The sequence below is a fragment of the Anthonomus grandis genome, unplaced genomic scaffold (assembly GCF_022605725.1).
Source record: "Anthonomus grandis grandis unplaced genomic scaffold, icAntGran1.3 ctg00000121.1___fragment_1, whole genome shotgun sequence".
Classification (NCBI taxonomy): Eukaryota; Metazoa; Arthropoda; class Insecta; order Coleoptera; family Curculionidae; genus Anthonomus; species Anthonomus grandis.
This window is the reverse complement of record NW_026088435.1, coordinates 45,421-63,795: the sequence shown is the minus strand read 5'-3', so window position 1 is coordinate 63,795 and position 18,375 is coordinate 45,421. Positions and strand designations below refer to the sequence as shown.

The window sequence follows — 18,375 nt, the reverse complement described above, 5'->3', positions numbered from 1 at the left end:
AATTATTATTAATATTATTAATTGACTTCTTAATCCAAGATGGCGCCAATCGTCGCCATTTATTGTAAACTGTCATAACGCTTTTCCCACGGATACTGTGATTATACGCCCCATACGTCATTTAACAGATGACGTATGGGGCGTAAATTAAACGTCAAAAGTGACGTTTGCTTGTCATAGCAACTATGATCAATTTCATTTTCCATGGATACCACGATTAAGTTGCATATTAATTTAATAGCTAGACAGTAGGATTTTGCCGCGTTTATTTAAAAATAAATGACACTTTTATTAAAATCCGACGTTTCGGATTTGAGGTAACCAGTACTTTTCATTCAATTTTCTTGGACGGTTCTTTCTGACAAAAAAGAGTCACACCCTTCTTTATCTTACACACTCTTACAGACATAAGTATGTTTTTCTCTCTAACATATGCTTGGGATTGACAAATCATGTAGCATACGACACTCTTGTCAATATACTATACGAGAGATTTTTGACAGCTTATTATAAGTTACCAAATACTTTTCTGGGACACTCTGTACTAACTGTGTCTAACGAACATAACGACTCTACAATTTTATACCACGTAAATAATATTTATCTAGAAATACACTTGTCATGCCATAATAATTATCATAAGAGATTTTAATGATAACCGTAAAATTCCTCTAAAACTACAAAAACGGACCTTGACGCACACATATTTATTAGTTGATTCCCAATCGAGCGCTTTAATTGACTTGTTTTTTTTGTTTTAAGTGGCTAATTAAATAATTTTAAACAAAATGGTGGTTGCTAAGAAATGGATTTTGGCTAAACGTAGCGAGGGTTTCCCTAAGGAAACCGATATCGTCTTACAGGAGGAAACCTTACCTGACCTCAAGGAAAATGGTGAGTATTGGTTTTGTAATATATACAAGGCGTGTCTCATGAGGTTGTCAGTAGTTTTCAATATTAATTTCACCCTGAAGTCAGTCATATATTAAACATTTGATGGGCGTCCAAGACAGAAGACCTAACCTGAAAGCATTGTGTTTTCTGTCTCGCTTTGGCTTATTTTAACGTTGTCGTATCAGATCTTCTATTTCACTTATTTGCTTGAACCAGTTGCACGCCATAGTTCGAGGAGATATGATACTTTTTGACTTTAAATATTAATAATTAATTCTACGCTCTTTTTGGTCAAAAGGTGTTGAAAGTGTTCATTTGGGCTTGCACTTTGGAGGATTTATGATATTTTTCACTTTTAGATGTTAATAATTCACTTTTTTATCAAAAGACGGGCATTTATTATAAAAAATCGTTAATTTCAATACATTTTATAAAACAAGAAAGTTAGATTTGTGTATTTCCTACGCCCGGACTACAAGACTTTAGACGGACAAATTTTCTGACTCACTTTGACGCATTAGATGAACTAGTGTTCCCATTAGTCCGGATCTTTTTCCTTTAAATATTAATAATTTAATAATTAACTTTCTCGACAAAAGGGGGCGTTTATTATAAAAAATTGAAAATTTAAATATATTTTAATAGAAATTTAAATAATTTCCAAAAAATTATTTTTTTTGTCTATACGCTCGGACTACAAGACTCTTAAGCATGTGACGTCATCGCAGCGGATTTTCTGTCTCATTTCGACGCACTACGTCCTCGCATAAGATGGTCTGTTTCACTTTGACGGATTACGGTGTGCCATTGCTCGCATTAGTCCGGGGACTTATGATTTTTTTTTACCTTAAAATTTAAATTAATATTAAGTTTATAAATATTAAATTTATTTACTTTCTGTCGATGTACTTATTTACACACTACGAATATTCTCATTCTAACTCTACACCACCATTAATTTAAAGTAGAAAGAATGTTCCCAGTATATTGAATTATCATTTATACGTTCTTAGAAAAATTGTTTTAGTGTATTAAAAACATAAAAAAAATGTTTTCTTTCTAGATTTCCTAGTAGAGGCAGTCTACCTCAGTGTAGACCCATACATGAGAGCCTACATGCCAAGAAGTGAGGTAAATACCACCATGATCGGATCCCAAGTGGGAAAGTGAGTGAAATTTCCGAAAAAAAAAATGAATTTATAATTTGAATCCTTTATTAGGATTATTGAAAGCAAAAACCCAAAATTCCCAGTTGGAAAATACGTGATCGGACAATACGGATGGAGAACTCACACGATCGCGAACGATAACAGCGGAGACGCCTTTTCCGGATTACCCACCACGATTTTACCGGATTTGGGCGGCTTACCTTTGTCTTTGGCCCTAGGGGTCTTGGGTTTGCCGGGGTAAGATCAAGCTTACCCAATTAATAATTAAACTATATAATTATTGTTTTTTTGTTAGAAATACCGCTTACTTTGGCTTTTTGGAGTTGTGCAAGCCGAAAGCTGGCGAAACTGTAGTGGTAAGCGGAGCCGCCGGGGCAGTGGGAAGTATTGTTGGACAAATTGCTAAAATTAAAGGTAAGCATGGCGTATTCCGTGGGTTAGTTCCAATAGATGTTATGAAATTTATATATGTTTGATTAATAGTGCCTTAACTATTGTATGTAAGTTTGGAATATATGCGAGGTTCGCCTTTTTTATTCTAGTCACCTGTAGAAAAATATGGCATCAAGTATCTCTTTCTATCGTTGGCATATCTCCATTAGATATAATGTAGTTAAATCCTGCTCCCCATCCAAGGTACACCAGCATATACAGACAAAGTCAATTATATGTTAAAAATCTTACAAAACGTTACAAATCTATCAAAAAAAGAACAACAGAATATTCTCATTCTGCTGGGTTAAAGCACATTCTGGGATTCAAAGAAATAAAACTACTTACCAGATCTTGCTATAGAAGCTATTGATAACAACGTATATGTTTATGGATCAAAATTCTGTGACATATTTCTTTTTCTTAATAAACAAAAATGAAGACGTTTGGTCAATCTAGAGCCAATAACTGCAATTTTTATACCAATAAGTAACTTACCTTAAAGACATTAATGAAAACCATCCTATTAGGACTAACTATACTACTTTTATTAGACTAATACCTATGGCCGTTGCAATGTTCTAGTCATGTCTAGTATTATACAAGTAGTCATTCATTTCATTCCAGCAATTGAGCGTTGGCACACTTCTGCAAAATTACCCACTAAAATTTTAAACTCAGAGTTACAATTCTACCCTCAAATCCATCTTCACGTTAACCTCAATATCAAATATTCCAAGAACATTCAAACACTGATTATATATGAAACCGGTAGTCTGAAAAACGTTCTTTTTAGGTTGCAGAGTGGTGGGTATCGCAGGATCCGACGAAAAAGGCAAATGGCTGACCGAGGAACTCGGTTTTGATAGTTTTATCAACTATAAAACCGATAATGTGGAGGAAGCTTTGAAGAAAGCCGCTCCCAAGGGCGTGGACTGCTATTTCGATAACGTATGATATTATCGATAATTAATTAATGTAATAACAATAATTCATTGCTATTAGGTGGGAGGAGAAATCAGCACAATCGTAATGAACCAAATGAACGAGTTTGGTAGAGTAGCTGTGTGCGGCGCCATCTCTTATTACAACGAGAAGGAAATACCTAAAGGTAATTATAATTAGTGTTATTAGAAGGTTTAATTAAGTGAATTTCTATAGTTCCTGCACCCCAATTCGCCATCGTATCGAAACAGTTGAGGGTGGAAGGGCTCATAGTGGTCCGATGGGCGTCAAGATGGACGGAAGGGATCAGACAAAACACCGAATGGATCAAACAAGGAAAACTGAAGTACCATGAAACGGTCACCGAAGGTTTCGAGAATATGTTTAAGGCGTTCGTGGATATGCTCAAGGGTGGAAATATGGGAAAAGCGGTGGTTAAAGCTTAAGTTTTTGTAATTTTTTTTTAATATAATGATGTTTGTATTAAAAATATGGAGTTATTTGTTCTGGTTGAAATAACTCAACTAAAAAAAATGGTGAAGAAATTGTTTAGTCAGCGGCGAGATGTAAGTCGAAGTAAGTCACTTCAACGGAAAATGTGTTTGCCAATGAACATCTCACTGCTGAAATAAAACGACACATTACTACTCCGCTTTAAATTTAATATATAAAAAAATTATATAAATAACAAAAAAATACTTTAAAGTCTAGAAAAATTAAGTGTCGTCCTTATGGGTATCATCCAATTTTAAACCGACTACAGATAAGTACAGAAAGACCTCATCAATAGAAATCGAATTTTAGACTACATAAACAGAATTCCAGAGCTAATTATTGTTATATTGTTAATTGCTTTATTTATTGGGCTCCATAATAATCCTGTAGCTTCAAAAAAAATTTAAATAAATTCACAGGATGTCCTATTGCAGGGAAGTGCAGGATATCAATGGAAGCTTCTGATTGGTTTAAAAACTACTGGGTAACCTCTCCTCCACTGACCTAGTATTTGGTGAAATCTGGAGAATTTTGAGGATAACTTTTGTAGATCCTGAAATTTCATAGTTGGCAACACTGAAAAACGCTTCAAAAGTAAATTGATTGACTTTTGATATGATGATTGATCTGTTGGCAGAAATGTGCATGTTTTTCTTGGTACACGTCATCCTCTTCACCCTCCTTTGCTTCTTTTATACAATATGGCGATTCTAATGTTATAGGAACCATACTTTAAATACTCTACGTCAGCCACATTATTATTATTACAGCTTTTCCAAGCAGTCATTCTTAAGATTTCTCTCTTTTTCTATATCAGCCAAAAGTGCTGTTATAAATCAATCTGTTCAGATTGTACGAATTTTTTTTTGCTACACGTTATTCTCCTCACACTCTTGCGGCGAGTTTTACGTACTTGGAACCATATTATTGAAATTATTAGTCTACGTCAGCTAAATTTTCACTTGTCATTGCTTACTCATCCAGCTCCATTTCTAACATCGTCACACACACTGGTATCGGCCATTTTGTTGTGCATGTGTCAAACTTCTTTCAAAATGGGGGATGTTTTTGCTCATGTGCCTCTTATGGCGCCTTCTGTTGCTTGCTGTTTAGAAATCCCAGGCAAACTAGTGGACAGCGACAGGTTGTCGTATTTCACTTATCATTGCTTCCTCATGAATCATCGCTAAGATAGTCACAATTTTTTTGTGGGAATATGTTCTCATCCAATATTATTAATTGAAGTCTTTAATTGAGCCATATTAGTTGTGAACTGTCATAATGGTTTGTCCAGGATATAATTTGACGTATAAGTAAATGGACTGACGTTTTTGGATGAATGATTTTTCCATGGATACCACGATCAGGTTGTGCACTAATTTGATAACGTTAACATTTACCCCTTGTCTCTCTCTCCCATTTGAACGACTTATTATGCATAATTGACTGTTTTAATTCAAGATGGCTCCAATTTATCTGAACTGTTTTAAAGGTTCTTCATGGATACTACAATTAAGTGCATATATTCATTTAAGTTTAAAATCCGACGTTTCGCATTTGAGTTTTCATCATCAACCTGTGCTTTTCATTAAATTTTTTGAAACTTTTAGGATAATGAATTGTTCTTGCCAAGAAGGTCATCGGCTATACCCTCATTTGTCTTACACACTATTAGAGACATAAGTATGCCTCTCTCTAACACTTTTAGTTCACGAAAAGTACTACCAAAGTCTATATATTTCCACTGAAATATTCAGTTAGACTTTGATACTATGATCAGGTTGTGTATTAATTTGATCACATTAAAATTCCCTCTCTCTCTTCTTTTTACTATTATAATTATATTACTCTATGTCAGCTAAATTATTCTTATTAACTCATAATCCAAGATGGCGCTCATCGCCGCCATTTTTTGCAAACTGTCATAACGGCTTTTCCATGGATACATACGGCCTATGTTAATTTGACAACTGACGTATAAGTAAAATGATTGACCTTTGACACCTCAATTTTCAGGTAGTAGGCCTTTCCCGCGTTAATCTAAAAATAAATCTGTACCTGTATTTACCGAACATAATGACTCTACAATTTTTATACTCACCTAAATAATATTTATTACAAAAAAAAACAAGTTGTCATGCCATATCATCATAATAACTCATAAGAGATTTGTTAATAACCGTAGGCGTGAGTGTGTGTGTGAATAATTCGTATAAAATTGCAAAAACTGACCTTCACACTGACATTTCACAGTTGCTTCTCAATCGAGCATATCACCGGTCGTACCGCTTAACTTGTTTGTTTGCTTTTAAGTGCGTAATTAATTAATTTTATTAAACAACAAAATGGTGGTTGCTAAAAAATGGGTTTTGGCTAAACGTAGCGTGGGTTTCCCTAAGGAAACCGATATCGTCTTACAGGAGGAAACCTTACCCGAATTAAAGGATAATGGTGAGTATTGTTTTTGCAATATATACAGTACCGAGCAAAAGTAAAGAAACTTTTTATTTTTTTGTTAAGTTAACTAAAATTTTCTTATCCTATAAATACTACACCAAACTAGATAATAAAAATAAAACATAAACAATATAATTCTACTTATTATAAAGCCATATGTAAGTTAATTAAAAAAAAAAGAGGGAGCAAAAATAGAGAAACACATATTTAAAGAAAATATATAATAACAACAAATTAATATTTAGTTAAATATCCCTTATTTTTAATAACTGCAAGGCATCTCCTTTTCATAGATCCAATCAGATTCCCTAAGGTCTCCTTGGGTACAGAATGCCATGCAGCTTCAAACAACTCGTCGCCATTTTTAAATTTTTCGGGATGTTCCTTACGAATTTTTTTGTCTACTAAATCCCATAGATTCTCTATGGGTCAGGACTCTGAGCTGGCCACTTAACAACAGTTATTTTTTGTCCTCATAAATTTTTTTTATAATTTTAGCTGTATGCTTCGGATCAATGTCGTGTTGAAACCTCCATTGCAATGGCATGTTTTCCTCTGCACATGGCAACATATTATCAGTTAATATTTCTAAATATTTAAACTGATCCATAATCCCATGAATTGTGACAATGGGGCCCATTTCCATACCAGAGAAACAACCCCACACTTGTACATTTCCCTCTCTGCCGGCAAGCCACTGTCCCTTAAACGTCTTCGAACTGTATGGACACTAATATTTACATCGTCTAGTTGAGATTTTATATGCACTGCTGTGTTAAATGGATTTTTAAGAGCTAAGGATTTAATCTTTTCGACAACTCTAGGCGTCGTTTTTCTGGGCCTACCAGTTTTAGGTGGACTTATTAATGAGTTCCTAATGCGGTGTAACTTTATGGTTTTGGAAACGACTGAGCGGTTTAATCTTAACTGCTTAGCAATGATTGCTTGCTTAACACCCGATTGATATTTTGATATTATCAACTGTTTTATACATAACGCCCAAGTAATACCTCGAGACATATTTACAGGTTATTCTTTATTAATTAACAAAATATTATTGTGTATTGCTTTCAATAAGCAAACATAAACTAAGAACTTTAAAAATGTTTCTCTACTTTCGCTCCTCATAAAATAAAGATAAGCAAATAGATTGTTTTTGTTGCAAGAATTTATAAATACCAAATATGTTTTTGCATTCCTTTGAACCTAAAGAAATAATGTGAGTTATTTGTTTATTGGCAATAATAGTCGACTACTCTGGCTTTATATTTATTAAATAAAATGTTTCTCCACTTTTGCTCGGTACTGTATATAGGATGTCTCATAATATCAGTAGTTTTTTCTTCTAATTTCACCCTAAAGTCATTTATACAGGATATTAAAAATTAAGTATGTACAATAATAAGTTTGACATCGAAAGGCCTCTAGCTTTACTTACAGTACAAATTGAAGAAGCTGTTTTAATTGAAGCAAATCCTAGTACTAGCACTTGTAAAATTAGCTGTTCTATACTATCATTTCAAACACTTAATTTAGTAGAATTCGATAGTTCACACAACTACCTAGACGGAATAAAAAAATTATTTTTTTTCGTGGAAATAAAAAATTACTTCCAGGCAGTTAAAGTTCTATTTGAAATAAGAAATGAAGACCACAGGGGAAAAAGGATGAGGGTCCAAAAAACGAAAAATTGAGATAGACACACCAAATCGCGAAAAAAATCCAGTATTTTACGTCTATTATACCGTACCGAGGAAAACAAATGAGATGATCATATAAAGTGCGTTTTGGTATATGCCATACAGGGGAAAAAAGATGATGGTCCACTCGATTTATACAAAACGGATGAGAGTCCAAAAATTCCTCACTCTTAAAAAATCTTGTATGCTAGTAAATTCGGGCGTCAACAGGACAGGAAGCAGTAATGTATTAGGAATTATGTATATATAGGAATTATGTATTTGGAATAATGTATTAGGAATTATTAGTAATGTATTAGAAAACAGTTATGTAAAGCATTGCGGTAATGTGACTCGCGAGTTTTTATCTGCTTCACTTGTTTTTCACGGAATTTTTAAGATGGCCGAGTGTGAATCTTCACCGTTACTAAAAAAAGGCCAAAATTAGGTCGCGTTTTTGACTCGTCAAAAAAACTAAGATTGCAAACACATGAAACTGGTAGCAGTTGTAATTGTTCAAGGTTAAAATGTTTTGAAGTAATTGGTGTTCAAGACCGTTTGGCGATTATTAAAAACTTTAATGAAATAAAATCCCATAATGAGAAGACCTTATACTTGGCAGGTCTCATTTCGCATAAGCCAGTTAAAAGACGGCGCCAAAGAAAAGCTAACGATGAAGATGTAGTTTATCACTCATTCTCCTACAAATATAAGGTAAGTTGTATTATTGTTCTAGTTCATTACTTGTCTGACAGTAGTTAATTTCTTTCAAGGTTTGAGTAATGCGAGATAATGGAGCCAAAGAGATTCCTGTTTCCTACAAGGCAATGCTGTCGTTACATGGAATATCAGCGAAGCGCATTCAAAACATCCAGCAAAAGCTTGTTAAAGACGGACATGTTGGTGAAGATGGTCAAACCAAACCAGTTACCAAACAAGTTACACCAAGAAACCACTAATGCTGTCTTTGCTCATATTCGATCATTTAAAGGTAGACAGTCACACTATAGCCTTCACAAGTCGAAAAAACCTAGCTACCAGAGGAGTTAAACGTTAAGAAAATGTTCCAAATGTTTAAGGAATTACATCCGACTAGATCAATTTCATATCAGTCATATCGTTCTATCTTTGTAAACAAATTTAATATTAGTTTCGGTTACCCGCGCAGTGACACATGCAGCAGTTGCGATGAATATAAAGCAAAAATTGCAGATCCTTCACAGGCTTCAAACCTTGCTACATTACATGTGACAAATCAACTTCACCTTAAGAAGGCAGAGGCTTTTTATCAAAAGAGCTCAACAACACCGCCATATTGAAGCTATTGCTATGGAATATCAAAAAAACTTGCCACTGCCAAACATTAGCACTAATGACGTATACTACAAACGACAGTTATCGTTCTACTTATTTAATATTCACGTTTTAGCCAGTGGTGAGGCATTTTTTTATACGTACACAGAAACCGCCGCAAAAAAAGGTGTAGACGAAGTTGCTTCTATGTTGTTTAATTACATAGTCAATGAATTGAATCCCGAAGTTCAAGAACTTGTGATTTTTTGTGATTCGTGTTGTGGACAGAATAAAATTATACTTTGTTTCGAATGCTTCATTATGTTGTACATAAAGTAGGCCGACTTCAGTGTATAAAAATAGTTTTTCCAATTAGAGGACATAGCTACATGGAATGTGATCGTAATATGGGCTTAATCAATTCCAAAGCTTTTGTCGAACTTCCTTTCGGTTGGAATGATCACATTGGAAATGCCCGCGTTAAACCAAGTCCCTTTAAAGTAGTTAGCTGTGAAGATCAAGAGATTTTTCGAAGCTGGACTGATCATTTAACAAACTATTATGTAACAAAATGTCCCTTTGAAAACCGCCCAATCAGAGAACTGCTTATAAAAAAAGAAGAGCCCAGAATGATCGATCATCGTGATTCGTACAATGGAGGTTTTATTTCAAGCGTCGTAGTGCCTACAAAAAAAAAACTGGGAACTACCAAAAAAGGAAAAGCGAGAGGAAAAGCAGCCAAAGGCGAATTAAGAAATGCAGACAATATAGTTGGTATATTAGATCTACCTTCAGGACAATTTGAACTTTCAAATTTCAAATATGAAAACAGGATTCCCATCAATGCTAAGAAATACCAAAACCTGCAGGATTTAAAACGTTTTGGTAGTGTCAAAGCTCAACTTTACTTTAAAAATTTAAATGTAACTGAATAAAAAATGTTTGGACATTCATCTTTTTTTTCCTGATTTAGTGTACATAACCATAATGAAATTTTTTTCTAGATGCTTATGTTAAAAAATTAGTAGTTTTAAACTCTTTTAGTAAAAACATATACACAAGCCTACCTTTAAAAAAAAAAATCTTCCAAAAAGAGTTAAGCTATAAGAAAATACAAGGTTTTTAAATTTAAAATCTGTTTTGCACAAAACTTTGGATTTGTCACCTTCATCCTTTTTCGCCTGTAGTCTTCAATTGTATAATTGTTATAAAAAAAAACTTGTCATGTTTTTTGTGCGGTCTAGGGATATGAAATTAAGAGCATTTAATTGTTTTTTTAGCTAAGCAAGAAAAGAGTCAAGACATAAAGAGACAACCCTCGCGGAAATTTCTCTTAAAAATGGTTTTTATTTTTTCTTAGAGAAACTATTGGTCTGCCGGAAACTAATTTTGACAAAAGTTGGCGGGCTTAAGGATGACAATTATTTCGAAAGTATTTTACGTTTTTGTATGTAATGGTTTTCTAAAAAATCTAAGAAAACCATTTTTCTCTTTTCCTACCTCGAAAACTGTAGGAGAAATAAGTGTTTATATTTTTGCATTTGCTTCTATAATTGAATACCCAAAATAAAGCTCCAATACTCTTTTCCTACAAATTGCTTAATAAAGGAGTTATAAATATTTTTTTTTTGAAAATTAAAAATAAATTATCAGGTTTTAAAGCATCCGAATACCAACAAAAAAGCCTCATAAAACATTCATCTCAGTTTAATTATAACACGCCACAAACAAATTGTGAAATTTGTAAATTTAATCGGTTTATCTAAAAAGAATTTAAATAATCCATGACCAGTCAGTGACATGCATTTTTCTAGTCTAAAAAAAATTGGATAAAGGATATTTAATATTTAAGAAAAAAATATCTTTTTTATTGAAATTTAACACTTTGTAACGCTTGTAAACAAAAAAACAACACACTTACCTAAAAACATTAAATCTTCTCTTCATTAGTCCGGGTCTTATTAAATTTTTTGGCTTTTTATATAATTAAATAACTTTTTTGTAAAAAAGGCACGTTTATCGATAATTTCAATACATTTTAATAAACATGAAAGTTACATTTGCGCATTACCAAGAAAATCGTTTTCATCCCTATACGCTCGGACTACAAGACTCTTAAGCACGTGACGTAATCGCATCGGCTGTTCTGTCTCGCTCTGACGCGTTATGTCTCGGCATCGGATCTTCTGTCTCAATTTGATTTATTACGTGGCCCGGTTGCTCGCTTTAGTCCGGAGGCTTATGACATGTTTATGACTTTAAATATTAATATATAACCTTGTTCAGTAATGGCATTAGCATTACTTGCAGTAATTATTTAAATACTTATATTAATCTCACTTCTCTAAATAAATTTTAAATGACCCCTATATCTAAAAATATGTCTGCTCGCTAACACCAAAATTCCTCATTCCCCTCTTAAAAATAAACGAGGAACCAGACGTGAGAGAAGTGGACAAGCACTTAAAAGGGAACCATTTTCATGCATTCGAATGTATACTTAACTAGTTACTCAAATTAAGTAACTAACCCCTAAAACCTTGCCAATTATCGAAAATACCGGCCGGTAGCGAGAGTGACGGGCAGCTCAAGTATATAGAAGAAAGGAATCAACAGTCTGTATGTTCATTTTTATTATCCTTTTTCTCTCATAAATTTATTGCTCTCACCCCCACAAACTTTATTATTAAAAATGCGTATTTATTAAAAAAATAATAATTTCAATATATTTTGATAAATATGAATGATTTTCTTTCTATAGGCTCGGAATACGCGATTCTCAAGCATAATATCGTCGACTTACTGCCAAACCAGATAAGTAACATTTTGCGTTAAATGTGCATTTACCAGGTTTTAGCCGTACAGTTTTGAGCAAAACAAACTTATATTATTTACTACCTTTCCATTGTCTAACACTTATCTGGTTTATGTAGTAAATTTATAATATACAAAGTTTAGTTACGAAAATGCACTAAACGCAAAAATGTACTTATCTTGTTTCGGGCAGTAAACCAACGATATGTCTTGACATCGGATGTTTTGTCTCACTTTGCTGCATTACGTCCTCATACCGAATCTTCGGTTTCACTTTAACGCCTTACGGTGCGCAATTGCTCGCTTTAGTCCGGGAACTTATGACTTTAAATTTATTATATACTTTCTGCCGATGTAACTGTACACAATCATCAATTTAAAATATTCTTGGCATAGTTTTGAAATAAAAAGAACCTTCCCAGTTATAGTGAATACTTTCTTAAATTCTTCCTTAGGAGGCGAGTGATATATTAATATTCTATACATATGAAAAACATTTTAAAAAATATATTTTTTCCAGAATTCCTGGTAGAGGCAGTCTACCTCAGCGTAGACCCATATATGAGGGCCTACATGCCAAGAAGTGAGTTAAATACCACCATGATCGGATCCCAGGTGGGCAAGTGAGTGTAATTTCCTTTAAAAAAAACCCAGTTTATAAATTTAATCGATTATTAGGATCGTTGAGAGCAAAAACCCAAAATTCCCAGTTGGAAAATACGTGGTCGGACAATACGGTTGGAGAACTCACACGATCGCGAGCGATAACAGCGATGGCGACTTCTCCGGATTACCCACGACGATTTTACCCGATTTGGGAGGCTTACCTTTGTCTTTGGCCCTAGGGGTCTTGGGTATGCCGGGGTAAGATCAAGCTTACCCATGTAGTCCCTAAACCTTATATTTATTGTTTTTTTTCTTAGAAATACCGCTTACTTTGGCTTATTGGAGATATGCAAGCCGAAAGCTGGCGAAACTGTAGTGGTAAGCGGAGCCGCCGGGGCAGTGGGAAGTATTGTTGGACAAATTGCTAAAATTAAAGGTAAGCAGAGAATGAGTTAATAGATGTTCGGAGATATGTGTGAATATCTGTCACGTCCAGTCTTATATCGGTTGTCATTCAATTCATCTTTTAAAACTATCACCAACTAGGACTTGGGACAATTCAGCAATATTAAATACCCGAATTGTTAACTCAAATTTACAATAATTCTACTGTCAAATCCATCCTCAGTAGCTTTGTTACGTATGTGTGAAAAAATTGAAAAAATATTCCAAGTAGTTAAATAATACCTAAAAATGACAGTCAAATAAAAATCCTCAAATGTTAAATATAATTTTGAATATTGGTTTATTCACGCTTTATATGATGCCACTTAGATAAATACGACACCAATGTAATGAGAGACAAATTATTTATTGTCTACGTCAACGTTTGGTTTTTCTCCCTCATATAAAGGAGTCCTTAAGCAGGTCGAAGTTAAAGAACCAATATCTATTAAGACAAGATATTTGTCTTTAAAAATATCAACTTACATATTTTCGAAATCTATAAATTGTTAGATATAGAAAATAAGGATACATATTCAATGAAGATTTCATTAATCTCTCTAACAAAGACCAGGAGGGAATACTGAACGATTCTTTAAATCACTTAAGACACAGAACCAAAGGATACAACCTAGTTGATTAATGCGATGTTTAAGTTCTTTTATGTAAGCCCTTCATCGGGTTTTATGCCACAAAAATAAAAATCTTGATGTAGCTTTCAATTTAGTGGGTCCAGGACCTTGGTGGACAAAATTGCCTCTAACTCAGTAAGTTTTTGAGGCACAACAAACGTTTATATATATCAAATTATTCAGTAAGAGGCTCTTCTTTCCCTAAAAACCCCGTTGAGAAAATTGCAATTATTTCATGAACATATTCTCAAGAAGAGTGCGCCTAGAAGATAGAGCTCCAACCAAAACTGCCTTAACTACCCAAATTTTTAACTCGGAGTCAATTTTGTGCTCTCAAATTCGTCCTTTTGAGTTTCGCTATATTACTGTGCAAAAAAATTATGCAAATATTCTAAGTGGTTCCGGAGTTGCCCAAAAATGTCCACCAATATTAAAAATTTTGATGTGATAATATGCGTTTCAATAACTACAAATTCGGTGGGTCCAGGACCTTGCTGGAGAAAATTGCCCCTCAGAATCAGAAGATCAGAAAGTTTTTGACACACATATATTAAACTCTTCTATACAGTAAGAAACACTCTTTTTTCCCTGGAAACTTTTTGAAAATATTCTGCAAAAATTGTCCTCGGAAACAATGCCCTCGAAGCAAAACTGTCATAACTACTAAAATCTTTAACTCAGAACCACATTTCTACAATCAAATTCATCTTCAGGAGCTCCTCTATTAATTGCCTCAACTGCCTAGGAGAAATTAATTGCTATGATACAGTTAATTGAACTAATAAGTGAGTGGTTGTCTAAAAAAAAATCTTCCTTGCAGAAAACACTGCCATAGCATAATCGTAATATTCTCCAAACCCTTACCATGCATTTGGAAATAATATTTTTATGAATAACAGTTTCTTCCAGAAGGTTTGAGGCAACTGGCCAAATTCTAATTGGTCTTAACTCACTTATGCTCTTTCGATTGGCCATCCTCGGTACTGGAGTAAATGAAGCTTTTTTTTTACAAATCTAGAACATATCCAGTCGAAAGAGTTACAAAGTGCACCAATGTCTAGAGACTTAGATTTTAGCATTCTGATAGAACTGTTATCAACCCCAACGGTGTCACTTTTTATGATTAAAAGGCGTTTAATTAGCTCCTCTCCCGTTAGCAGGTTAATTTCAGTTCAAGAACAAATGGCAAAGGTTGTTTAGACTTGGCATACCATCAACAATAGGTAAAATTGGCCAAATTCTTAACTCAAAATGACATATTCATTGTCAGGAGTTGTATTGTTTTAGTGTGAAAAGATTATGAAGATATTCCAAGTAGTTCCGAAGATATGCCCAAATGTTTGGTCCAGGACGAAATTGCCTCTAACTCAGTAAGTTTTTGAGGCATAACAGACGTTCAAATATCAAATTATTCAGTAAGAGTTTCCATTTATGTCCCGAAAATCTTTTTAAGAATATTTCAATTATTTCATGAAAATAGTCGCGAGAAAAGTCAAAGTTGGCTTAGAAAGCAATGCCCCAACCAAAACTGCCATAGCTACCAAAATCTTTAACCTAAAATCACGTTTTTACCTTCAAATTCATCTTCAGGAGCTCTGCCATATTAGTGTGAAAAAAATTATGAAAATATTTGAAGTGGTTCTGAAGTTATGAACAAAAATGCCCGCCAATAACAAAAATATTGATGTTACGATAACCTCAAATTCGATGTATCTAGGACCTTGGTGGAGAAAATTGTTTGTAACTCAAAACATCTTTGAGGTACAAGAAACGTTCGTATATCAAATTAATCAGTAAGAAATTTGCTTTATTACCCTAAAAACACTTTAAAAATATTCTAATTTTTCATAAAAATATGCTGGAGAATTGTTGGGTTAGAAAGAACAGCTCCAACCAAAACTGTCTTAGCTACTAATAGTTTAACCTAGAATCACGTTTCTATCTTCTCTAATCCATCCTCAGAAGCTCTACAAGGTTAATAATAAAATTAAAAAGATATTCCAAGCCATTCCAAAGTTACACCTGAAAATGTTCGTTAATAAATAAAAATCTTGATGCGTTTCAATAACCTTAAATTCGATTAGTCCAGGACCTTGGTGGACAAAATTGCCTCTAACTCAGTAAGTTTTTGAGGTATAAGAAACGTTCGTATATCAAATTAATCAGTAAGAAATTCCCTTTATTTCCGTAAGAAGTTTCCGTACTTTTAAGAATATCCTAATTATTTCATGCAATTATTCTCCAGAATAGTAAGAATTTGCTAAGGACCCAATGCCCCCAACCAATAGTGTCATAACAACCCAGTTCTTTAATCTAGAATCGCGTTTCTACCCTCAAAATTTTCAGGTTTCTCTTGAGATTGAGGGATATTCAAATCCTGATATATTAAACTAGTAAAGTCTGAAAAACGTACTTTTTAGGTTGCACAGTGGTCGGTATCGCAGGATCCGACCAAAAAGGCAAATGGCTGACCGAGGAACTCGGTTTTGACAGTTTTATCAACTATAAAACCGATAATGTGGAGGAAGCTTTGAAGAAGGCCGCTCCCAAGGGCGTAGACTGCTATTTCGATAACGTATGATATTATCACTAATTAATTAACGTAATTACAATAATTCTTCATTGTTATTAGGTGGGGGGAGAAATCAGCACAATCGTAATGAACCAAATGAACGACTTTGGTAGAGTGTCTGTATGCGGCGCCATCTCTTATTACAACGAGAAAGAAATACCTAAAGGTAATTAAAATGAGTGTTATTAGAATGATTAATTAAGTGAATTTCTATAGTTTCCGCACCCCAATTCGCCATCGTATCGAAACAGTTGATGGTGGAAGGGTTCATAGTGGTACGATGGGTGGCTAGATGGATGGAAGGGATCAAACAAAACACCGAATGGATTAAACAAGGAAAACTGAAGTACCATGAAACGGTCACCGAAGGTTTCGAGAATATGTTCAAGGCATTCGTGGATATGCTCAAGGGTGGAAATGTGGGGAAAGCGGTGGTTAAGGCTTAAGTTTATTGTAGTTTTTTTGTTTAATATAATATACTCTTTGTACCAAATATGTTTTAGTATAGTTTTGAATATTTGTTTACATATTTTGTAAAAAATTCCACTGGATACAGCGTTTTTTTTTTTAAATATAGTCGGGATTTTGAGAAAAAAGTTGTTTTTTGGTCCGATCGCAATAGAAAAAATAAAAAAAAATTTCCGCGCATTCCATTCCATTCAACGCAGAACGTCAATCAACGTGTCACCGTTGAAAAATTAAAATTCCGTGCCTGAGGGTCGTTTTTTTAACTGGGGGTTTCGGCAGTGTTGCCAAGGTATTAAAGATATTGCTCTAAATCTGGGGATTTTTTTGTACAATTAGGAAAGTTTCAGTAAAGAAGGGTATTTTTGTAATAATAAATTAATTTAAATAAAATCAATGGTTTTGGTTAAAATCTGAGTGTTTTCTTTTCATCTGGTTCGTTTTTTTTGAGGCTTTCCACATTTTTATGAAAAATTTGGTTCCAAAACTTTTTTTGGATACCCTGTATTTTTGTCCAAAAAACGCTGAAATAGGTATTTAATGAAATTAAAATTTAGTGTTTTGAAAAAATGCTGAAATAGGTGTCTGATGAAATTCGTTGTGCCATTCGTCTACAAATTTCCATAATTTCAACTGCCTTGGTAAATGAGTTATACGCATTTTGTGGATTTTTCAAAAAAAAGTCACTCTTCTTCAAAAATCCCATTTTTTTCAGCTCCCTGTAAATTTTTGAAAAAACGCTGAAATAGGTGTGTAATAAAATTAATTGAGCCACCACTGTACCAATATTTAAAATTCCAACTACCGTAGTTTATGAATTACAAGCATTTTGTGATTTTCCAAAAAAAAAATTAACCCCTTCCCAAAAATATCAGTTTGTTCAACTCCTTGTACATTTTTCGAAAAATGCTGAAATAGGTATCTAACAGAATTAATTGAGCTACTCCTATACAAATTTTCAAAGTGTCAATTGCCTTGGCTTATAAGTTATACACTCATTGTGGATTTTCCAAGAAAAAATGCAACCCTTTACCAAAAATCCCTTTTCTTTCAACCCTCTGTAGATTTTACAATAAATGCGAAAATAGGTGTCTAATGAAATTAATTGAGCTACTCCTATACAAATTTTCATAATTTCAGCTGTTTTGGTTTATGAGTTATACGCATTTTGTGATTTTCCAAGAAAAAATTCACCCCTTCCCAAAAATATCACTTTTTTCAAGTTCTTCTATATTTTTTGAAAAATATTGAAATAGGTGTCAATAGAATTAATAGAGCTACTCTTAGACAAATTTCCATAATTTCAACTGCCTTGGCTTATGAGTTATACACTAGGGTGGGTCGGTTCTCTAGGTTTTTTATGCCTGTAGTAAAAAAAGTTGCCAAATGGTCCATAATGAAAACCAATTTTTTACTTTTTATTATTTTACCCTCCCGCCGGACCCCTAAAAAAAATTTTATATTATTAAAGACTGCTG

General features: G+C 33.7%; 2 protein-coding genes across 2 annotated transcripts; both read left to right on the top strand.

Moving 5' to 3' along the window:
- Nucleotides 1–686: 686 nt before the first annotated feature.
- On the top strand, nt 687–3,930 carry LOC126749486 (prostaglandin reductase 1-like). The gene is made up of 7 exons (XM_050459179.1): nt 687–894; nt 1,958–2,060; nt 2,115–2,300; nt 2,359–2,477; nt 3,292–3,446; nt 3,501–3,606; nt 3,657–3,930. Exons 1-7 carry the CDS (start codon nt 789–791, stop codon nt 3,884–3,886), a joined length of 1,005 nt encoding a protein of 334 aa, XP_050315136.1. The 5' UTR covers nt 687–788; the 3' UTR covers nt 3,887–3,930.
- A 2,247-nt stretch (nt 3,931–6,177) lies between these two features.
- LOC126749485 (prostaglandin reductase 1-like) lies at nt 6,178–16,925 on the top strand. The gene is made up of 7 exons (XM_050459178.1): nt 6,178–6,386; nt 12,699–12,801; nt 12,857–13,042; nt 13,102–13,220; nt 16,281–16,435; nt 16,493–16,598; nt 16,649–16,925. The coding sequence occupies exons 1-7, from the start codon at nt 6,281–6,283 to the stop codon at nt 16,876–16,878; spliced, it is 1,005 nt and encodes a 334-aa protein (XP_050315135.1). The 5' UTR covers nt 6,178–6,280; the 3' UTR covers nt 16,879–16,925.
- The last annotated feature ends 1,450 nt before the right edge of the window (nt 16,926–18,375 follow it).